This window comes from Sinohyriopsis cumingii, chromosome 11, assembly GCF_028554795.1.
Source record: "Sinohyriopsis cumingii isolate HCF-2022 chromosome 11, ASM2855479v2, whole genome shotgun sequence".
In the NCBI taxonomy this organism is placed as follows: Eukaryota; Metazoa; Mollusca; class Bivalvia; order Unionida; family Unionidae; genus Sinohyriopsis; species Sinohyriopsis cumingii.
In genome coordinates this window covers 71,928,712-71,954,847 of record NC_142971.1, presented here as the reverse complement: position 1 = coordinate 71,954,847, position 26,136 = coordinate 71,928,712, and the positions used below count along the sequence as shown (strand labels likewise).

At 34.6% G+C, this 26,136-nt stretch overlaps 1 protein-coding gene across 1 annotated transcript; it reads right to left on the bottom strand.

Moving 5' to 3' along the window:
* Nucleotides 1-124: 124 nt before the first annotated feature.
* On the bottom strand, nt 125-7,061 carry LOC149788710 (uncharacterized). Its single transcript, XM_089974806.1, has 6 exons — nt 6,938-7,061; nt 4,380-4,459; nt 4,028-4,113; nt 3,213-3,313; nt 2,098-2,192; nt 125-300 (listed from the first exon to the last, which is right to left on the bottom strand). The coding sequence occupies exons 1-6, from the start codon at nt 6,941-6,943 to the stop codon at nt 291-293; spliced, it is 378 nt and encodes a 125-aa protein (XP_089830932.1). The 5' UTR covers nt 6,944-7,061; the 3' UTR covers nt 125-290.
* Between the last annotated feature and the right edge of the window lie 19,075 nt (nt 7,062-26,136).

Below are 26,136 nucleotides of genomic sequence, written 5' to 3'. Positions count from 1 at the left end.
ATACATAGTGGCTCTGCGTATGGATAAAATTTGCAGTGATATACAGTAGTCTTCGAAAGGGTAGGACTGCATGATGTTGTTGCACTTGAGATCTGTTTACTCACTGCAATAAACAACCAAGGTATTGCGATTAATGTTTATTAGAATTACAATCATGACATACGAAAATGGCCTCGCAACGTAATTTTGAAAGGAATAGACCAAAGTCCATTTCCTATATATGCAGTTTTTTTCACCCTCACCAGCCAGGTTCCCTTTCAGGCAAGAAAGATGTTCGTCTTAAATTCAGACTAAAAATTCCTGTAAAATATCAATACAGATATATATTAAAAGAAACGAAGGTCCCTGAGTGGCTAAACCTATATACGCAAAACCAGATAAACAAATTAAAACCGTTTAAGTTGACGTATGGGTAAATTATAGGTATTGGTATTTATTTGCGTGGTTTGAAACTTACAATGTCGCCCCTGGTGACTGATGAATACTTCTGAATGCTAATGGTGGTATCTGGATTTTTATAGTGGGCACTTGCAATGATATTTTTGTCAGACACAATGCGAACAGCATACCATTTTCATGGTATTAAAGTTTCTTCTTGGAAAGATCATTCCTGAAATGTGTGGGAACAAATTGAATTATTTGTGCCCTATAATAACAGATACATCCTGCACAAATAGACCCAGGTAAACTATGCATAGGTCCGTTCTCACCCATGTTATCACAGAGTTAGGAAGAATATGCATGCAATATTAGGAAATTTTTAAAGGGTTACTTACTTCATTAATTTTACTCACACTGCTTGTTAAAAAATAAGTATCCAGGTATCGTTTAATAAAATGCTGTGAAATTGTCTCAGCAGCGCAATTAAAAATAAATTCTCCAAAAGGACGACTGTCGTAAATTCCAGAAGATACAAGTGTGGTTAACAATTGTTGTCTTTCAAAAAGGGAATCAAAGGATCCCTATAGGAACACGTGAGAGATGAAAAAAGTACGGTTGTTGTAAACTAAAGTTGCTAAGAGAAACGTGCAATTGTTCCTACTTTTCAAACCACGTATATCTACGCCTAGAAAAACAGACTACTAAATAAGGTTACAAGATCTCTATCCACGAGGTGTTGCATCTTACTTCAGTAACTTTAAAACCATTTTATGTTTGTAGTTTTCACAGTGTTTCTGAAATGTTCTACTAATATTATTACACATGAACCTCATGTAAGCACATTCAATTCAGTGATCTGCGAAACGGAAATATCTTCAATATATCATTTCAGCAGGCTCCCAAAATTGAAATATATCCCTTAATTTTTAAATACGTACTTGCTAAATAACTATAACTTTTATAGAACTTTCATGAAATCTTGCTGTTGACAATACATAATTATTACGAAAGTTAAATTTGAGTATAGGTAGCAAGCAAGGTATTATTTTGTTAACTACAGATTAATGGTATATTAAATATGGCAATTAAGAAAATGAAAGACGCTAAATGGCCAAAAATATTAATGGAAACATAACCGTGGTTTTGACAGATTCCCCTTGGACAGATCATTCATAACACACACACAAGTGATTTGCCGGACCTAACACATACTAGATATGACGATGTCTATCATAATCATGTTAATTGGACGCTTAACTGGAGATGTTATTCTTTAGCGATCACAGTGCGAATTTATGGTGTATTGTCTGAGTTAAGGCCATATAACAAGGTAATTGTAATCATTTACTCAAAATAGTCGTACCTTAAATAAATCTCATCGTACGTTCATTAAAAATGCAATTTAGGCTTGACATTTGGACTCATTCAGGAACGGTAACTGTTAGACATTTGGACTAGCTCAGGAACGGTAACTGTTAAACATATGCACCCTTGGCTATATTAGAATCCTTGTCTTGTATTGTAGTCAAATGTGGAGATGCCTACGATCTGGCTATTAGTGGATACAATACACTAAGCAATATAAAAGTAACATCTCCCCTCACTTTCCATATATATATATATATATATATATATATATATATATATATATATATATATATATATATATATATATATATATATATATATATATATATATATATATATATATATTACCTTCTTTTTTGACAGTTGGGGTTATTTGGATACCATTCAGGATAGTCGACTCCAGGTTTAAAATCTTCAGGAAGACACCACGACCTACGTGTACACTATAATAAAAGACAAAATAATTGTTCACTTGTGTTCTGTATGGAAGAAATTGAAAAGGAAGAAAGTAAGCGAACAAACATATCAATTGATATTACATTATTCTTCTTGACAGTCGAGGTCTATCTCATATTTTTAAAGTAGCCTGAAACCCACTGTTAGTATTAAAAGACAGACTTCCATGCTATGTTTTTTTTTCAGCTACGGACAGATTTATCTCTTGTGGAAAAATGTTTTTTTGGGGGGAGACCTTTTATAACAATTTTACAGATGGGATATTTGTACAAATGCTCGGTAATCTGATGTAACAAGTCATCACATTCAGTTATCGAGAACCTAACCCTGAAACATATTCATATTGAAACATTTCCATATTAAACAGTTATACATTTAGTAGGATTAGTCATATAATTAATTTGTTGAAAAAGGTAGACTTTGAGATATTCTTCTTTAATAATCGAGATAAAGTTTGCAATGTCATACTAATATCCTATAAGTAGTATTTCATTTGTTAACTGGTGAAATTATTTATTTATTTTACTTATTAATTATGTGCTTGATAGCATATACGTTCATGTGTTGACATACATTTGTAGGCAACAGAGAGTGGTACAAAGAAGCTTATGATTTATTGTTACAAGGTCGTAACACTGGCATGGTGATACAAATTGATTACCATGTATAAATGATAGGTTTTCTATATGTTTCACCTGCGGGCACTACAATTTAATGAGTCAGTGAAAACGAGTTTTGGTTAGTTGCTGTTTGCATTCTTCTTAGATGAATTAAATCTAAATTTTCTAGCTGGTGTAAAATACACACACACACATAGACACAAATCAGCCATCAATTTGACTCGACCTTCATCTGTCGAATTCACAGGAGAAATAACAACAAGACCAACTTCCATTCAATTTTAGACACCTACATATAACAGCTTGATATTACCGACACTTACACTGCACATATAAATTTGATCTTAGTGTGATAAAAGATGAAGCACAAAACTTGTTGCTACTTACAGCTGCAACTCCTTTGGGTGAGACTTTTGAACAAGTGCAATAGTTGCAATAGACTTTACGTGACTCTCCGGGCTTCAACAGCTGGTCAAATGTCAGGCACCCTGTAACAGTGGTGAATAGGATAGTGATTGTGGTTTTTAAAAGGAGGAGGAAGAGGATGACGAGGGGTGTGGTGCTGGTGATGATGGTCGTGGTGATTCTGATAATGTTTGATTTGATGACAATTTTGGTGGTAGTGGTAAGTATAATCATCACCTTCAACATCATCATTAGAGGGGGATTGTAGTTCGTCGTATTAGTATAAATTGAATCCCCTAATATTACAAAACTATTGCTATATTCTAGAAAGAAAGACAGAAGGCAAGAAGAAGGGTATTATGAATTAACTTGACGTGCACAACTGCAAATAGTGTGTGCTAAGGGACAACTGCAAATAGTGTGTACTAAGGGACAACTGCAAATAGTGTGTGCTAAGGGACAACTGCAAATAGTGTGTACTAAGGGACAACTGCAAATAGTGTGTGCTAAGGGACAATGCAGTTAGTGCGTGCTAAGGGACAACCAACTGCAAATAGTGTGTGCTAAGAGATAACTGCAGATAGTGTGTGCTAAGGGACAACTGCAAATAGTGTGTCCTAAGGGACAAATGCAAATAGTGTGTGCTAAGGGAATAAATAGTTAAAAAGAAATGTAAAATAATAAAGCATTCCCCATAACCGAACTGCTACCACATAAAACATGATGTTAAAACTCAATAAAATACCTATAAAATAAAATAATATTATAAAAATACAGTAGATAAACAGTAACAATACCTTTATTGCACGAACAGTTTGGGTCAGCGTAATTTTTGCACCATTTGTTCTTGTTGTCAATGCAAGCCTGACCACACTTGCATTCACTGGAGGGTAGGAAAAAAGTATATTAATCTTAGAATTATAAGATTAATGTATATAATATGACCATCACAAATTTAGATAAAAATGGCTTGTCCCTGAAAGATAATAGTAATTGAATATCTATGTCTTTCTCTTCCAGTTGTAATCATTTTACAGACATACTTGTTATTGTATCAAAGTTACTTGTTAGTGGCTTAAGGTTAAGAGTAATTTCTTGAATTGAATTTTAAATCATTATTCAACTTAGTATATATATATATATATTTACCTTTCTGGACAGTCTGTTAGTATCTTCTTTACGGCTAGGGCCATTAATAGCACTGCAACTAAGTCAATGGACTTCATTTTCTGCAATAAAACTTTAACACTGTTGAAGCTGGATAAAAGGTGTGATTTCAATTTTTTTTTAATATCCTCAAAAGATCTGTCACAATACCTAGCAATCTCCTTTTGACCGATTGCTTATATCATATCTGAATTGATTGTTACAAAACTAAGTGAGAGCTGATATCTTGAAAACAAAAATGAATCATTGTTGCATTTTTCTTTCGTTTACTTGTTCCCTAGCGCAGTGGTGCATATGCCATACTCGCAATGGAAAGGGCACAAATTAATTTCCTACCATTGGATTTACCTTGTCGGCTACAGCGATCTGACCTTCACCTTGTTCCATTTCCCATTAATGGCCTGCATGTGTTGCTTTGCCGCACAACAGCAAACTAGATCATAGTTTTTGTGCTTCCTTTACCTAATCAAAGATGGATAGCTCGTTGACATGAGAAGTCTTCAAACGAACTCGGTTTACCATGCGACAGCAGCAACAGTTTTTACAAGACCATATCGAAAACACTTAAATGGACAATACTATTGTTCAAGTCTTTGAATTTCCGAATGTAATAAGGACAAAGCATACTCATACAGTGAATGAATAACTCAATGGAAGAATGGATGAAGATGAACAAGAAGAGAAAAGATTATGAAAATAGTAATGCTTGCTACAATATTCAGTGCTTCATTCTCATATGCATCTGACATTCATGCAGAGTTTGAATATTCAATGGCTGTTTATCAATTCCATCGCAACGAATTCACATAATCATATATGCAATATAAACAAATAGCAATTTATACCAGAGCACACACACGCACACACACACATATCATGCTAGCCAAGTGCCAAGTTACGTCTCATTCCGCCTTACTTCACACAAACAAGTTACTTCTCATTCCGCCCTACTTTACACAAACAAGTTGCGTCTTACTCTGCCCTACTTTATACAGACAAGTTACGTCTCATTCCATCCTACTTTACACAAGCAGGTTTCTGGCAATTATAAGCTACTTTAGTCCGTATAAGTGACATTCGAATGTTCTATGATTTTTTTCTCGTTTGTAAACCTGAACGTACATAGACGGTATTTCGTTTTATTTGTACAAATGATTATTTTGTTCTATTCATTTTCTATATGGTGGAAAGTGGATATGCGAGTATTCTATGGATCTGCTATTCCTACGAGAAATCGTGTAATGTTAAATAGCATTATCGTGTCTTCCATAAGTTTGATATTACTATTAGAATATTCATCACGTGTTTCTTTGTAGACTACTAATTACTTTGCATAGGGTTTATTTTTTTTTTTAAATATAATTAATTATTTCAAGAGCCGAATCGCAAACGTTTAGATGAATCCACGAGGACCTGAAGGTTCGAGTTTGTTACTTTTACCAAAGGTTAGGCATGTTGCAGAATTTGAACAATATCAATCACGTAACCAAGTAGCATCACTGGAAATAATCATCAACCAGACGACTGTGTTAAGCACAAACTGAGCATGATCTGGACATTCGGAGTGAGTTTTGATACGATAGATTTTGAGATGAGGCTAAGGGAAGTTAGATAAATCAATTTTTATTAAGATTATATCATATCTTAAATTTCTCATTTAGCTAACAAATGAACATTGTATAGACTTTCTTATTAGCTGAGATTACAGATTTTATTTTAATAACATTTAAGCATTAAACAAAAGGTACATGGCACTATACAGTATTTAGAACAAACGTAGTAAACACTATGAATTTCGAGTATACAGTGGCTTCCAGGCTTGAAACCGATTATCTTCAAAATACGGGACCCATTCATCGATTATTCCACTGATCGATGCGTTTTCCTACAATATATGTTGTTGTTAATAAAAACACATATTCTTTAGTTCTTTGTTTAATAGGTTTCCCATACATCGCCAAATAATTGACGGTTCAGAAATATCGTTTAGCTTCGTTTGAGGAGACATACGTTGAGAGGTCTGTTGGACGGAAAACAGTGGGGTGCTGAGCAATATTGTATTTCAGGCGTTTACCTGGCCTATTTTAACTACCCATCTTAAATAAAATTTCTTTTAAGAAACACTCCGTTTGTTTTATGCTAACTTTTTTAAGAGTGCAGTCGGTGGCTTTAGCGCCATTCCTCTCCCCTCCCCTCCCAGATCCGCTGGTTCATTTTGAAAACTCTGACTTCTATAACGAACACATACATACCTAGTGATGATGATATAATGTCGAATTCAAAATATATTATTCCAATCCCATCTATAATATGTTTACACTTGCATACCTTGTCTAGAACGAAAGTACATAGAAATATTATACAAAATATAAACCTGGCCCGCTGGGAAATGAAAAAAATAAGTGCACCTGACAAACATTGTTTTTTCAATCTTTCCTGAAAACTACTTTGCCCTGATAACGACGACAATTACGATAACAATGATGATGAAAACAATATGAAAATGACGATGATAAAAAAGCAGGAAAAAAATACTTTACCTTCATTCCTTCAAACACTATGCTTTCCCAGAAGATTTATATCGTTATGCGAAAAGCTTCTGGATCATGTTGAGTTTCGTAAACGTTTATATATGACCTCTTCCAAAATGACCTTTGTATAACCTTTATTAGAATATTAATTAGGGTCACTTCAACTAGGATAACAGGATGAGGGAATTGTACTCTACTTGCAAGCTTAGTATGATTTTGCTACTCATGATTACCGTATATATGTACTTCGAAAGTTGACTAGGCATCGTCCATATGCATTGCCTGTAATTACAGGCGGTGTTGCACGCTGGTATTTCAAAACAGTTGGACATGTTATTTCTTTCCTTGCTGAGCTTGACCATTTGCATGTTTATTTCATTTGCTTTCTTATGTTTCATTGTAGTGTTAAGAGTCTATGCTCTTAAAATAAGTAATAGAAAAGAGTGAAGACAACAAGTTTTGTAAACTTTAACAAATAATTTATTTCCCTAGGATAAAAAGTGAAAAAGTGAAAAAAAGAACTTACGGTATTGCGAATTAAATGCAAAATAATCCAAGAATTATAAACACAGGTCCTATCAATAAAAGGTTCTAAGTGAATCTCAATTGAAATCCCGGTGAAATTCAAGATGGAAGGCGATCACGTCTGTAATAACCTACAAAGTGCAGATGTGTCAACCGAGTCTTGTTGAATCATAGAAATATTATTCCACGTTTGAATTCAGTATAAATTTTAATGAATTTCTTTGTCCACGAATTATCAGAGCACATTTGTATTTCCAGGGAAAACAATCACTTGAATTCAATAATTTGGAGAAATATAAAATTCAACCCAAACTGGTCAAAACAGAATACAACTTAACGTGTCAAGTGTTTTAAGACCAACTGACTAATCTTTACTAAAAACATCAGTTTTACGACTAACTTAAACGCAAAACAGATTCCCAGATGAGGGTCAAAAATTCATTCTTAGGGAAAAAATAGAAGTTTGTTACTAATTAGCACAGGATAAATATCACGTTGTCCTGGTATGACCTTGACTCAAGTTAATGATTTACAATGTCAGCAACTGGATACAATGTTTCATTGTTAATAGCATATAACGAAACTAAAAAATAAAAAAAAAAACAACAATATTAAAAACTAACAAACAAATTAAATTAAATTAAATATTAATAGCAGTAGGCGTGTACATGTAACGAGTACGACTGAGTAAAATTTGTATGCACAGCACGATTGTACTTCGTAGAAATTCCAAATACAAAAAAAATATTCCCTTTCAGCCTCTGGAATACCATTTTGTTCTACATCGTTATGAATGTCCGTTTGTGAATTACACGATAACCTCTTTGCATGTGGATTCTATTTTCACACTGAGATATCTCCAGCCATGATGTTTTGTTACAGGATAAAAACAGTTCCACTATGCTTATGCAATTAGCTTTCTGTCATCCTCGGGCGCATTTATTTCATATTCGGAAGGCAGCCTTTGCATCTTGAAAGAAACACGAAAGCTATCAACATATTCAATTAACTACATAACACTTTGATCTGATACATGACAATAGGAAATTCCGTAAACAGCTATTGCAATTTACCATGTCCAGTCTGGTTGAGTCTCCTAAAGACTCTTTGTGCTTTGTATCCTTTAATAGAGCGTACATTTTGATGTTTTAAAGTGTAATTAGTTTAAAATTGTTAAAGTATTTAATAGAATTTTTGTGAAATATGTATCCTTAGTACAGCTTCGCTCTTATGCTATCATTATAACTTTCCCACAAGAGGAACTACAACGGTAAATAAAACCTATAAAACAAACTGAGTGTTCGTCAGATTGTTAGGAGCGTAAATTCTGTGCGTTCAGTATTTGTATGAGTAAAAGCTCTCACAGTAATCGTCAAATATTTCTTATAGTAGGTCCTTTACACAAACGCACAAAAAGCAGAGAAAAAAGAGTCAACATCTGTTCCCTCCCCAATTTTGTTAACGGGTTTAATCCATTAATTGCTTTTAACAGTTTATGTTTTAAATATGAGAAAAACCCACCTAATGAAAAATGAACCTAAAGTCATATTCAGCAAACTTAAATGTGCACCCTTTCTATTCTGTCATGGACTACAATTGTTTATATATAGTGGGCTATGACTAATCCGCGATGCTAGTGGGCTATGACTAGTCCGCGATACTAGTGGGCTATGACTAGTCCGCGATGCTAGTTCTGAAAATAGATAACACATTTTTGTATCTTTGTAATCAGACGATGTTGAACAGATATATTAAACAAATTATGTGCAAAAACAAGACGATCAAAGAAGATTAGGATGCATCATGAACACGATTATTCATAATGTACCTCAGACAGCAAATACTTGTAGTGTTGGGTCACTTGTCAGCCAATTGATGGTTTAAACTTAACACGAGCAAAGAAATAACTACTATAACCCTTCAATTTATTGTAATAATGGCATTATCTGTGTAGGAATTATGGATGATGTGTTCTATCAACAACATATTGGTACTACTCTGTTATAAATTACCCTTTGGCACCAGAACAACTAATTCTTAGTGAGAATGATTCACCTCCACATACAAAAATAAAAACATCAAATAAAGTAACAACCCCAACGTATCATGTAATTGTGCCCACTTCAAGACAGACGAATTCAACATGCAGTAAAAGACCCTGAAAAGACGATTCAGTGGATGGTTGAGACCGTCAAGTAAAGTGAATAATCCTATTCGTACGGGGATCTACATGTACATTCTATATGTGATGAACATATTTCATCCCCTGAAAGGATCTATTGAATATGCTTCACATAGATTATATGATTGTTACATCCTTTTACCGTGGTTATTTTGAGTGGCGAATTCTAAATGCATAAATTTTACGTACTTTTCTAAGTGATAAATCCTTCTTCACCTAAACTGTAAACAAAACACTTGACTTTACAACGTTTGTACCTTTGAACCGTTCCAATCTGGACAGACACATCGGTACTTAATTTTCTATCAGCCTGGAAACACACCACAGCATTAGTTGTCTTGGTTTTGTGATTTGTAAACATAGCCCTTTTTCCCAATCTTAAAATATTACCGGTTCTCTCTCTCTCGTAACATTTTTTCGTGCCGTTTAATCGCCAATAATTCCTTCTACACCAATATTATTATTATGTTATTTGCATGTATATATCTTTCTATATGTTAAAACTGTTTCTATTCAACTAGATGTTCACTTGCGAGTCACTAAGACTCGTTCTTTGAAATGTGTAATGTAATGGCTTAAGATGGAACTTATAACTTTTTCATACATGTAATCGTATCTGCAATCATGTGGATCTTATTTTTTAAGTCCACTGTCTTTCTATGTACATTTTCGACGTCATTGTATTCTCCGATTGTAAAATGTTATTATTGTGAGCCGTCAGACTGTCGTCCATCCTTAGGACATCCAGCTCTGACCTCATAAACGTTTCGATATCAGCATAAGTCTCTTTCTTCCCTCATTTTAATTGTTACGGCAACTTCTGAATTTACGATTATAACTTATAGTAATTTTCATGTATATATCCATACTAACATTTCGTAATAGGCTTATATATTAGGCAACATGTAGCAGACACAACGCTTTATTCTTTATCTGACATCTCCAAACTTATATTACATTACACATAAATTACATTTCACAAGATTACTATCCGGTGGTGTGAAACAATTAGAACAGATAAAATGTCAGGTGATGTGAAACAATTTGAACAGACATCATATCAGGTGGTGTGAAACAGTTAGAACAGACAGCATAACAGGTGGTGTGAAACAATTAGAACAGACTACATATCCGGTGGAGTGAAACAATTAGAACAGACAAAATGTCAGGTGGTGTGAAACAATTTGAACAGACAGAATATCAGATGGTGTAAAGCAATTAGAACAGATAGCATAACAGGTGGTGTGAAACAATTAGAACAGACTGCATATCCGGTGGTGTCAAACAATTAGAACAGACAAAATGTCAGGTGGTGTGAAACAATTTGAACGGACATCATATCAGGTGGTGTGAAACAGTTAGAACAGACTGCATATCAGTTGGTGTGAAACAATTCAAGCAGACTTGGAGCTGACTGGGTTTTAGGTGGTGCAAGACAATTAGAGCAGAATGATTGTCCAGATATTACAGTATTATAAAACATCTTTTTATTTATTTATATTTATAAACTGGTCTATCATGCATTTGTTCAACATTTGACAGTGTGCATGCTACTGAACAGTGATCAATTTATCAGAACTCTGAAAGTCTAAGCCATACAAATTTTGTACCTGCAATACATTGAATGGTTTTACACCAGAAATTATAGTGGACTGAGAACTCAGACCACCACTATTTTCAGGCATAAAGGAGGAGTATACATAAACCTTTTTCCATTTGCTACCATAAGGTCAGTCCTACAGAACATAGCTGCCATTCGAATCACCTCTGCTATGAACAAAACAAGCACTGACCAAGACGTTAAATGCATTAAACAATTGTTTCATTTTCAAACTGAGAAATAGCCAAGGTGATCTAACATATTGCAGTTGCTCTTTAGATATCATATTTTCAGTGAAACAAATGCATGACCTTTCTGTAAGTCACTGTGCCAACATGAATCTAAGGAATAATTTCCTTCTCACAGAAGTAGCCGACGTGGTCCAAATGAAGCATTTCAAGATGGCTGCCATTGTGTCAGAGTTAAAGATCAAAATGGTCATTTAGGACCAAGGACAATCAACACATAAATTGATTTATTTAAAAGGATGAATCGGATTGTCTCAATTTATTTTTCATGTGTATCGGTGGGATTTTCAATTTAATTACTGTAATGGCCATAATGGATGTCAGAAGGGCACCACTATCATACAGGACCAACAAGACCTCAAACCAAATGGTGAAACTAGTCTTTCAAAAATGCCTCCAAGTAGTTTACACATAAAGAGAGTAGCATTTACCTAAATGTGATCCTAAGCAGCCTACACCGGACAACATAAATTGTGTGTGATGTATTGCTAGGCAACCTACACCAGACAACAGCAGATAGCTATAACAATTTGAGTCATATTCCTACGACATCAGCAGTGTGGCAGTTTATAGTGATGTCTAGCACTGGGGAATCATGCCATAGACATGTGGCATTATGTCCCACCCAGTTACATTATCCTTACACCAGACTGACAAGTCCTAATACTAACTTCTTAATGCTGAGCACCAATGAGGCAGCTGCTTGTACAATTTTTGTACGAGTCCTTGGTATGACTCTGCCAGGGTCTGAACTAGCAACCTCCTGCATCCGAGGTGGACGTTCTCACCAATCAGGCCACCAGAGTGGCCTAACAGAAGTTGGACAGATACATGATAAATAGCAACGACCAAAAAGGGATGTTAGGCAACCTACGCCAAACAACGGAAGATGGCTGGATGCATATCAATAACCAAAAAGGGTTGCTGGGCAACCTACACCAAGAAGAAGATGGATGGATTCATGCTCATCGGATAAGATCGTTTGTTTTTTAATTAGTTACAAGTGGCAGTGTTTAGGATGTTATGGGCTACAATAGCATGCATACCATTGGTCCAATAACAGACTGTTAAAAATCTCCACGAACACATTTCTCTGGAGATGTGGTCAAGGCCTCAAGGTCCAAACGTGCACAAAAATTCCCACCTGAAGTACAAGAAGGGAGTAATTCAACACTCCCTCATTACAACAGTTATAATAAGTAGCCTTATAAAGAGGGAGTACTGTATTACATTCCTTGTAGTGAGGTAGTGCTATTATGAATGGTCTTAAAATAAGGTAGCATTGCATATTGTTATGACAAACTTTATAAAGAGGTAGGACTGTATATTGTTATAAACAAATGCCTTTTAGTGAGGTAAAGCTTGTATTGCGAGGCAGTGTTGTAAATTTTGATGAAGGGCCTTATAAAGGGGGAAGACTATACATTGTTACAATTAAAAACCTTGGAGTGAGGTACACTGTTATGATGTAACACTTATTTCATGCATGGTATTTTGTATCATACATAAAATCAGCCACGAAGATATCCCTTTTTGGAGCCCATATGTTACATGTATACATGTATGAAATATCAAAGGGTCTAAAAACTAATCAGCAATTAATTTAGCCTCAGTGCTCAAAACATCGGGCATTGGGCTATATGCCCATTACGTGTAGTATGTATAAACGGTAAACAGTCATGATTGGAGCTGATATTCAACTATCCCTTGGGCAATTTAAATACTAGCAATTATAGGCAAAGAGGTCAGGTATAAACCACCATTCAGGTATTACTTAACTGGTTCACAATAGGTAGTGATATGTTCGAAGGCTTTAGTGGGTGAGCCCATTGTGCTAATTTGCATAGGTAGGATCAGGAATCCCCAGGGTAGTTTAAATACTGGCAATTAAAGGCGAAGAGGTCAGGTATAAACCACCACTCCACATATTACTTAAATGGCTGACAATAGGTAGTGAGATATGTTTGAAGGCCGCAGTGGGTGAGCCCATAATACTAATTTGCATAGGAAGTGAACAGTCATTATAAGTAAATCGAAGAGATATTAGATGTGTATACAAGAACAAAAGTTATTCGATAATATTTATTTGAATTAGAATGTTTAAGCCATATGTATTATAATTTTGACAAGTTTGTGAACAGCAGCAGCATTAGTTTGAAGTCAGATTTTACTGCATGTATAGATTGCAAAGCATGATCATTTCATTTGTGGGAATAGTGTTCAAGTGTAAATCATTTTTAAAGCCATTTTAGGATAGCTATCAGCAAAGCCTAACAAAAATAAATTTCAGAACTCTTGGATGACAGAGTTTTACTTTGTGAAGTAAGCCAGTGTAGTGATGAACAATAATGACACTTGTCAAACCCCTTTAAACCCTATTGAATTCATATCTAAATTGTAGCTATTGCAATGTTGTATGACAATATTAAAAAAGGGAAATTTTGGGCATGTGGAAATTGGGAATACTGGCTTATGGAATTTCAGTCAGGGTTTGTGAGTTTATTTAAGTCAGCAGCCCGGGCCTGTGTCTACGAAAAATGTTCTTTGAGCACTGAGAATCAAACTATTTCCATATATATATATATATATATATATATATATATATATATATATATAGATAGATAGATAGATAGATAGATAGATAAGTACTTTACAGTGACCAATTATATGCACCTTATCATGAAAAATAATTAAAATGAATGACAACAAACATGTTGTTACTGATAAACAACGCTACACTTTCGTTAAATACAGCCACACTGGGATATTTAGTTTTAATAATGTGATGCAAACTGGGTCAGACTTCATTGTTTTGGGTTGAAAATCTGATTACTTTTGAATAAAATCTATGGTTTAAAATCAAGGCTTTGCAATTCTGATGGTTTTTTATTCACACAGGGTAGATAGAATTATACAAACATTTGGTGTTTTCCTTTATTTTTTACAATTATACATCAGCTTCAAGTATAACTTCGCCATAAACCAACCAAAGGCCACTGGAAAAATTTGTTCTCAGCCCTCATAAATTCCTGACATATAACTGGGAAATGGTATGATTTGGGAAACATTTTATAAAATGGGATTAAGGCATTCTTGCATAGGGATTGGGGAGCAATTTGCTTTAGCTCATAGAGACTCTAAAGTTCCTCTTATGGCAACATAAGACAAAACAGCTCTGGAATATAAATGTGATTTGAATTTGTTAGATGAAGCATGCAGTAAATAAAATCCTGGCTCAGATATTGTGCATACCATTGGTCCAATATCTGATTGCTCGGGATCCCCTCGTGGATACCCTCTACTGATTATGGCCACCCTCCCTAGATCCAAACCAGCACAAAAACTGCCACCTTCAGCAGAAGTAGATTGTCTACTTACAAGCTGTGCATTTCAATCATACATAATAGTAAGGTTACAGGTAACAAGGAAGAGTCTTTTCTGTACATTCTAGTGTGTGTGGAATTTGTTTACCTATTGGATACTTCAAGGATAATACTGCAGTGAAATTTTAAAAAATGTACTAAATACAGTGGTACCTCACTATAACAACCCTCATTTTAATGCTGCCAATCTAGTAATGCAAGTATGGTCATGGGTCACGTTAAATTTCTCAAATTATGTTTAAACATTGCATGTACATTTGTTTTTCTTTTAGACTAATAAGAACCAAGTATAGGGTGACTTCACATTATATTCTATTTGATGTTTTAATCCAGTGAACAGCCTTGCTGAAACATATGCCAATATTATATTCACTTTATAATGTGGGTCACTTTTGTGACACTAGTACTCCATGCACACTTCAAGGTAAAAAGAGCTCTACCTTGTTATAACATTCACCATTACAACATGATTCTGGATATAGCACAGTACTGTTATGACCTCTGTGACATAAATACTCTGTACTTGAACTGGTACATCAAATGTATGACAGCATGTTTTGAAAGAAAACTCATTGAAGCTTAGTACTACATCTTGATTTCCTTTAAAAGCATTATTAGTTTACATTATTATGGTCCATAATTATAACACTATTATAGGAAACAATAGAAATGGTACACGTTTTAGGATATACCACTTCTTATATAGTACATAACAAAACAATCAGTATAGTCCTGCCTACTTATATCGATATCACTTATGTCAACACGCCGCCTATGTTGACAAAAATACAAAGTCCTGGGACCATGGTCTTTTATTTACCACCAAATTTGTCAAGCTTATGTCGATGTCATGGTGAAAAAATCACTGTACATATCAACAGGATCCCTTGGTCCCAACCTGAACAAATTCTTTGTTATCTTATCATTTTCTGTTGACAAGCTACCAGTTATTTGATGTTGCTGCCAAGCTTTAATGCTGCTGTCGATTTAACAAATGAGCACAGGTCTTCATCCTTAAAAGTCGTTTATTGATGTGACTTCAATAGCATGTAACCCTTTGGCTACAATCTTTCATGAAAACATTGCATCCTTACTCAGAAAACGGAGTCAGCACTGAATGCGTTTAAAAGCAATGAAATCGGATCGATAGTTGCATTTTCCAAAATTGGCGTTGAGCAAAACAAATTTATTGTGTTGAGCAAGTTTATTTTTTTAAAGGGAAAAAATATTCTTTATGCTTATTATGGCTATCAATGGTGGCATAAAACACAAAATTTAAGTTACAATCTCTTTAAGAACAATTGTAAATAAACAGCTCCTAGAAACATTGCATGAACAGTACATATAATGAGGGTTACCATTTTTCTTTTGTTTTGTTTAAATAGATGTGTTTATACATTTTAATATATTCCTAATGGGATGTGACTGAATTGAATATATATATATATATATATATATATATATATATATATATATATATATATATATATATGTATATATATATATATATATATATATATATATATATATATATATATATATATATATATATATATCGAGCGAAATCAGAAGTAAAAGTCATTATACCTATGAATGGAATGTAAAATCGAATGATATCGATTAAAAGTTGAAAAAAGCCTAATTGATTATGAATAATGTATTTTAATGGAAACATAGTAGACAACACACAATGATATTGGGAATGAAGCCCGGTCTTCCCTACATGCAGTTTTGTGATGTAACGCGACTCCTGTGAGCGTGTTTTCGTAATGTCGAACCTCCCAATGAGTTGTAGCATTTGGGAAATATACTCTAGTAGAAATATATATAATTTCCCTATTTCAAAACCCACATTGGTATCCACAGTGAAACACATGTATCTTTTCTACCTGAGCAGCAGAGAGGGTGAACAGACCACTTTAGGGAATGGTCACCCTTGTTTTTAGACAAAACAAATAGTGACCCTTCATAGAGGTCAATACCATGTCTACGATTATTGTTTGTCCCAAACAGAATTGTAGACAGGACCCTCTCTGCTGTTATGTTATTCTGAATAATCATGGGAATCTTCATCTGAATTCTGGGAATCTTTTGTTCTACGTTTCAAGTAATATTCAAGTTCTGATGGTGGTTTTTCTATTTTTGGATTTATGTTCTTTCTTTTTCTGTAATATATCATTAAACTTCTGTATCGATCTCCACCGCAATTTTTGCAAATCTGATATAATCCTCTAACGCCGTTGTTACATCCAATACAACTTCGTGGACCAGCATGAGGGTTTTTCTTCATAAGATAATTATGTTTTTTACAATATTCTCCACGACACCTTTTGTTGCATTTATCTGTTGTTCCTTGACGCAGCCACGTACAATTGTTCATTATATTAATGATATCTGTTTAATTCAATTTAATTTTATCATCACCCCTACTATCCAAATATTTTATCAAGACCCACACGATATCTTGTTCTAGGATCATGTAAATTTATTGTTATAAATCCATGCGGAGTAGCTTGCGCTCGTGAGAAGAAATTTCTGAATTTAATTATATCCATGTCACCGCTGCACCAGGTTTGATGAATATTTCGCAGCGTGTGTGTGTCTACGCCATTAAACACAACTAAAATATTACAGTTGTCCCTGATCACTTTTGGTATTTGTGTATACCGCTGAGTAACATAGATCACATCTGTATTTTTATGTCTGCCGCGAGAAAATATTCTGGCTTGATTTGATTGTTTATCTAGCATCACATCATCATACACAACTAAATTATTAATAAATCCGTCTAAAACATCAACGGACGGCGCTTCATCAATCTCTGTTATAAACTCTATAAGATCATTATCTTCGTCCAGTAATCTTGCATTTTCGTTAAAATCTTTTAATGCTTCATAACATCGTTGATCATCAACGGATGGTGCTACTAAATATAATTTATCCCATTTCAACCATCTCATTATCAGATGAAGTAATAACTGCGTCTTACCCGATCCAGATGGTCCTATGATAATCATTCTGATGGAATTCGGTAGCGCAGGATGATGCTTAACAGATTCTCGTTTTCTTGTCGCTGAGAAATCAATTATATCCATATATATTATAACATGAATTTATACTGTTTACGCTGTAGAGTTAAAACTCCGACTACTGATTTAGCTACAGTTATAACAAAAAATAAAAAAATAGCGTATGGTGGAAAATGTTCTGTGTGCGGTAGAAAGAAATTTTCGTTTTTACCTAATAAGCGCGGTGGTGACATTGCTAATTTGATGTCAAAGTTTCCGGGTACTCCATGGGCTAAACACCCAGGAGAATAACATCTACCAGGATATAATTATTGCGGTCCTGGTACTCGACTCGATAGCAGGCTCAATAATCAAGATCAACCAAAACCAGGCGAGGAACCAGTAAATGCTATTAATAAAGCTTGTCATGTTCATGATGTAGCTTATAAAAGTAAAATTCTACAAGACAGACATATTGCAGATGTGAAATTAATTCACGCGTTAAATTCCATAAAAAATAAAAATATCAGAGAATCATTAGCTAATTGGTTAGTAAGATCTGCGATGAAAAGTAAATTAGCGTTTGGGTCTGGTAATATATAATGGAATTAATTTATTATTCACCAAGAGGATATTGGAGAGGCAAAGCAGCAATTGGTAAAATCGCTGATGCGGCAGCGGTTAAACATTCTACTGCTAAAGCGTGGTTATCCAAACAGGCAATATGGCAAATTTACCTACCACCACCGAAACGAATTCAGTACGCGTACTTCGATGTCAGTGTTCCTAATGAAGTTCATCAAGCTGATATTCTGTTTTTACCACATGATACTATGCGTGGAAAAACGTACAAGTACGCGTTAACTGTAGTTGATGTTGCAAGTAGATATAAAGAGGCAGAGCCGCTGTCAACGAAAACATCATCTGAAGTAGCCGATGCGTTTGAACGAATTTATCAATGAGGTGGTCTGCGATGGTCACAGCTGCTACAGGTTAATCCTGGTAAGGAATTTCTTGGTCCAGTATCATCGTTGATGAAACGACATAATACCAAAATACGACGAGGTCATACTGCAATTCACCGTGATCAGGCAATTGTTGAGCGATTTAATTGAACACTTGCTGAGCGGTTATTTGGATATCAATACGCTAAGGAATTTATTCAAGATAAAAGATCTCGCGAATGGGTTGCAAGATTACCAAGCGTGATAGCTGCGTTAAATAATGAGATTACACGAACAACCACATTGAAAAACATTAATGCAATTACAAAAAAATATACCAACACAGCGAAAAGATGTTGAAAAACAAAAAATATTGGGTGATGTTACAGTTAGATATTTATATGAACCGGGTGAACTTGAAGGCGGTAGCGCGAGAGCGACTGATCCTATTTGGAGTGTTACCACACACAAAATATCCACCGTGACAAGATCTTCAGGTAGACTGCAATCTACAGATTAGATTCGGCTGCTCCTCAACGTGGATTTACACGTGAACAACTACAAATAATTCCCGAGGATACACAATTACCACCGCGATCACTTAACTAGCGCCTCTACGTCAATTACACTCGAGACAGGTCAACATGGTATTTTCTCGTGTATGACTGCGACTATTATCTTTTCTGTCTACGGTAAATTGTCTTGAATAATTATTCGAATACCGCCATAACATTATACAATTACAACTTGCACAATGATTATTCTGCTGCTGTTTTAACTCAATAATAAATTCAACATCTTGATCAAAGTCGCGTTTATTTTTTTATCAGATTGTTTGTATCCGATTAATTTTTTTCTTATTATATCATCATCAATGACGTTAAATTTATTAACGATTTCAGGAATTATAATTCTCCGTAATTGAGATATTTTTCTGACCCTTGATACCGCTAAATAGACTAAGTTTGACCACTCGATGTGATCGTCTACAATCCAGACTCGTGTGTCAGAAATAGTTAATCCCTGAGACGAGTGGGTCGTCAGAGCGTATCCCAACACCCATGGAGATTTTCAGCGCGTAATGCATCTTCGACCACACTGATACCAGCAGCGACAACATCATTTAATACGAGATTTTGATTCTCAGTCTGTCCTGGAATATCAACATTAATATTCTGTTTTCGTGTATCTGATGGTCTATAACATAACGGTATGGGTAATTCTGAATATTTTTCTTTATGCAGCTGAAATAACTGCTGTTGTAAATCGTCTCTGATTATTTTTCTCCTTCCTACTATCAAATCGTTGGGTCTCCATAAATTTAAAAAATCACTCATTGAGGTCTCTGAGATTACTCCGCGTATTATTTCACACTGAATTTTGTTTGATTGCAATCTGATTAATGTTTTAAATTCCTTTAAATTTTCAACGAGAGCTCTATGATCATCATCTATTTCTTCGTAATAATCAACGAAATTTTTTAACCAATCATGTGAATATGGTCCAACAAAATGCGGCGGTTGACCATGATCGCCACACATTATTATAGCGGTATTTTTCGTCAACAACCAATCAAGAAACTTTTTTAATGTATCCAATGACACCGTACATATCTCGTCCCAAATAATTATTTTAGGTATATATTTTTCTCCCATTCGTTCAGGAGTCCATGTATCCCCGCGCCACCGAAAGAAACTATGATACGTGCACGATTGTACTTGCCGTTGTTTCATCTCGCGTGCAAGTCTATGTGTGGGTGTCAGAACGATCATACCTGAATTTCTAAAAAAATTAATTGCTCGAGTCGTTTTGCCTCATCCACCAGGTCCATTGAGATATACTGTCTTATATCTGGTTATTGGATCACTCAACGATGGCGCTTTCGACATTTCTGATATTTTATTACACTTACGATAAAAATGTCTCATCGAAACATCTGCTGATTCTGTATAATTGTGTAATATTTCCTTTTTCATTCTCCACGAACTCCATCGTTCATCATTACTTGTAAATTTCATAACAGACTCTAAATATTTACTCGAAATATAAAAAGAATCTGTTGCGACTCTGACTGCGGTCTCAGGAAATCTATTAATCATCGATAATAAATTTATAGAACATAAACCAACATGGAAGATCTTAGATGAGTATACTGTGGGGATACATCATTATGTAACTAACGATCGTACCCAATTTTGTTCCGTCGGATAAATAAACACTTTCTCGATTTACAAATATATTTCTTGCTGTTGTATCAGCTATCATAAAATCGTACTCGGCATCATCTAGAATTAATCGTGCGTGATGTCTTTTATGATCATATGCACCACCTTGAGTAAATTTACCTATAATTTTTCTACCGAGATCTTTTGCGGCTTTGAGTTTAATCTCGAGAATTTTAGGAGCTTCTTTGATAATATCATCTTCGGAAACGCCAGGACATTTTTCCTTAAACTCGCTAATAACTTCATCAGCACTGATAGAATCTGACATGGGCAACCAAACTTCGGTCTGCGCGTGATATGATATAATTGCCTCACTGACAATCAACGATGTCAGTATCGCACAATCTAGCATACATCGTAATAAAACTATAGGTGCCCAACGTTTTTCACAAAAATGTCTGCCAAACCAAACATAACAAATTTGGTGAAGATTTTAGTTAAGCTCGAATGATTCAATACAAGCGAATCCAGTCAGATCAAAATGAGGTAATGGTCCATTAATTGCCACTCGCGTCATCTCGTTTGTAGGGTGACCGAATCTTTTAAAGTACATAGAACAATCTCTGTATCCAAGAAAACTTCCCGGATAACATGCAACCATATCGACCGAAATGACATCATTGAAATTATATTTGGTATTCCATAATCCACCGTGTCCGTATTCGACTCAACTTGCGCGTACGTCCTCGAGTAAATCAAATCGTGTTGGTTTCCATGAATTTCTTTCTCTAGCGAAATGAGCCGCAACAGATGGAACGGTAAAGCAATCAGTAATTTGTCAGTATTTTCCGCGTGTTTGCACTCTAAAAACTTCTCCGCGATATTTTTCATCTCGTCATGGAGAAATTCTGTTCGATATGTTTCACCGTTTGGTCTAACAAACTGATCAAATCCACCTTCCTCATTACTTTTAAATAACCATACCGATACAGGATCGTTTTTACTTATTTCGTTGATAAAATCAAGCATACTCGTATCTGGGGGGTAAAATCTAATAGTTCGATCACGTGGAAATATTGTTACTGCGCTGGTCCATGCGTGCGCGTTATGATCAATAATATTTATTGAAGCTCCTATTGATTTATATTTTGATTCATACAGTATTTCTCCCGTTATTGTCGCTACGGTTATTGGAAATTTTAATAGTTTTCCTAACTCAGCAACATCTCTTATTGCAGCACCGGTATCCTTAACTGAATCAGCCCACGAGTTTATTTTTTCACGTCTTAAATCAGTTAATCCGTTTCCACGCATCGCGTTTGTAAAGTGTTCTATTACTCGTTCGGCTACACAATTTAACCTTGAAAATTTCATGGGTGTCAGTTTATCAACGTTGGGTTTTTTATTTATCTCATAGATTCCATAAATAACCGCTGTTACAGGATACGCTCGCTCATAATACGGATTGTCAATACCCGTCAACAGACCCGGTCTGGACTTTTTACTTAATATGGCGATTTTCTTATTACCAAGGACAGGATCATATTTGTCACGGATAATCCAACTACCTTTTTCTGTTAGTACAATAAATTTTACTCTAAAGAAATATTTTTGATTGCGCTCGTATTCAGCGATGTAGTTAATGATAGTTGCCGCTCGCTTGTCATTCATTGTAGCGTCCTTGACAGTATTGCGTATAATCTTGAACGTTGACCATGTATGAGATGCACCATCCGTGTAAAATTCTTTCTTGGCGTCGTGAATTTTATTGATCAAACTTTTATTTTTCGGATCAACCAGATCTCGTACTGGTAAGTCTGGAGTTAATATGTCGAGGTTGAATTTATATTTAACAGGCCTAGTTTGGGATAATCTCTCAAACTCATTCATATAATTAAAACAAATATTTAAATAAAGAATATTATATATATACAATGTCTCAATGCAGATGGCTCATGATCGGTTCAGTAAATCGATGCAACAAATCATGTAGAGGTGAATTTTGTTGGATGCACTTACAAAATATACGGCGAAGAAGTCCAGGACCAATACCGTGTCTGCGATGTGGTATTGGAGTGCGAGGAAAAACAGAATTATGTGGAAAGTGCGGTGGAAAACGGTTCATAGAACTTAAAAGATATTATGACAAAAAAAAATAATAATAGTGAAAACGCTATAAAATCCGTGGAGGATTATATATCATGATTTCAGACAAACAATGATTTAAACAAATAATATTATGGCATATATGGAGCAAAATATATTTGTCCCACATCCCACAATAACAAACTATGAATCAGATCATAATGGTGTCATCAGACACTGCAGGTTGAAGAGACCGGTTGGCGTTGTTTCTAATACTGGCTATCTTAGATTTACAGTTGGGAATAAAAGATATCTGTGTCATCGATTCACGTATGAGTGTTTCTTCGGAGTGATCAAAGATGATCTTGTTATTGATCATGTTGACGGGGATCCTCAAAATAATAGTTTATCCAACCTTCGTGTTGTCACACAAAGCGTGAACTCTGCATGTGGTAATACTGGAAGATGTAAAACAATCGGAAAGATGGCGGTAAATTCCACAAACTCAGAAACTGGCGAAGTAATTATATTTCGTTCGATATGTTCTGCTGCGAAATACTTTAATATTCACTCGTATTCAGTACAAAAAGTAGCAGAAAATATATATAAAACCGCTTTCTCAAAAAAATATAAACAGAGAATCACCTTTCAGTATTGTTAACTATCATCACCACCTCGAATAAAATTTATTTTTTGGGTCAGAAATTATCATTATTATACTACTCATTTTTTGACTCACGAAAGGGAGGTAATTTTATGATCCCCGGTATATGGTCATAATCATATACAACATCCAAGGTCTGTGATGCCTGGTGGAGCATACTTGTTTATGAGTTCTAACTTAACAAAAATATACAGTTCGTGTATTTTTCTGTTCTTTTCGTGAAACATTTAGAACAGCGCAACACATAGACATTACATCTAAACTACAGAAAACTGACATGTATATTCCAGCTTACTGAGTGCAGAATCCAGCGTTTAGTCTGTATCGATCGTGGCGGGTTAATTTTAGATCTACAGTACAGCACAGGGATCCTGCATGTATTTACTCGATTACAGAAATACGTGCATAAAAGTGTTTGGAATTAAAAATCAGTTGCATTTTCCTTGTTCAGTGCAGAAAGTTAATGCGAGATTGTGTACGTATGTGTGATTATGTATTTATGCGTATGTGTGGTTATTCTTTTATCGAGTAATATTAACAACTAAATACTCCCTTGACTATGATACAGATTTACGAGTGGGAAATCTCGTAATATATATTTCTCCATTGAACAGTCATAGAGAGGATGGAAAATCTCGTAATAGTCATAGGAACGATGGAAAAATCTAGCAGTTATGTTATAGGAAGGATGGAAAAATCTAGCAATTAGATGATCTGGATGTTCTATCATAGAAGGCGTGGTATAATAAATAGGAAATTCCTTAATTCAGCTTTGTTTGGTGAGAATATATTATATAAACGTATTTCTAGAAATTCAGAATTGTATTTTGAGTAAATATATTCGAAATTAGTTCCTTTTCAATGATTATTAGCTATACATTAACTTCCGAAACATATGTTTGTAACAAGATTCGATGGCTCAATCGGTATCGTATTGGACTGTGACGCTCGCGGTCCAGGATCGAATCCCCATAGCTGACAACATGTCGGTGGTGTACGCATAATTGCGATTTTTATAATAAATGGGGGCTCCGCCAAATCCCCCCGCTCAGCAAAACTCAACCACTATATCAACCTGTAGTTGATACATATTTTCGTATCACCCACGGGCTTGATTATTGTGGGTGGGATTTTGCTGAGCGTATATGTTTGTGCCGTCCTTTATTCAATTGTTCATTGTATATATTTCATTTCATACTTAATGAACTTGCTAAAAAAAACTCGAATAGAAGTTCATTTCATAATATATGTTTGTGCCGTCCTTCATTCCTAATCTGAGCTCGCTAAGACACTCGAATCCATAATCATTCATCATCTGAGCTCGTCATCCATAATCATTCATAATCTGAGCTCGCTAAAGACTCGATAGGGGCTCTTCATTGAAACATCCCGACGAACTCGCTAAAGACTCGATAGGGGTTCTAAACATTTTTTATTTTAAAGATTTATATATTATATAATGAACCATGAAAATATCAAAGACATTATTTCTGCTAATAAAAAACTAGAAGAAAACGGAATTAATATATCTGATGAACTAAATCCTGAAAAAATAATATCTGATTTTGAAACGTTAGAAGAACTTAAAAATGAAAATAAGTATGTTCTATCATCTCAGTATAAGTTCATAAAGCGGATTCAGGCAGCTATGTTTCAGTCACTGGCTATGGTGAACGATGATCAAGTAAATGAATTTATTCCTCTTTCTGTTGCAGTAGAAAAGATCAGGTCGGGATTATCCAGCGAATACGAAACAAAAGCAAAACAATCAGCACCCGCATAAGATACTTAAGAAAAATTATTTCAGCGGGTAACGACCGAAGCAACCCTGAGTAGTATAATTTCCCTCACTGTATATCACATCAGAATTAATTTACATAAAAAAAAAAAAAAATTTCAGAATAATAATAAAATATTTTTTGGAAAACTGATTAATTTGTATACTTTTGAGTAGCAACCACCCCATCAAAATTACAAAACTGATTGATTTGTATACTTTTAAGTGGCAATCACCCCATCAGAATTAATAAATTACTTGATTTGCATACTTTTAAGTAGCAATCGCCCAATCAGAATTAATAAATTAATTAATTTACATAAATAATAAAATATTTCAGAATAATAATAACATATTTTTTGTAGTATTTTTTGGAAAACTGATTGATTTCTATACTTTTAAGTATCAACCATCCCATCAGAATTAGCACACTGATTGATTTGTGTACTTTTGAGTAGCAACCACCCCATCAGAATTAGCAAACTGATTGATTTGTATAATTTTCAGTACCAATTACCCCATCAGATTGATTCACAAAAAAATAAAATATTTCAGAATAATAATAAAAATATTTCAGAATAATAATACAATATTTTTTTTTAGCATTTTTTGGAAAACTGATTCATT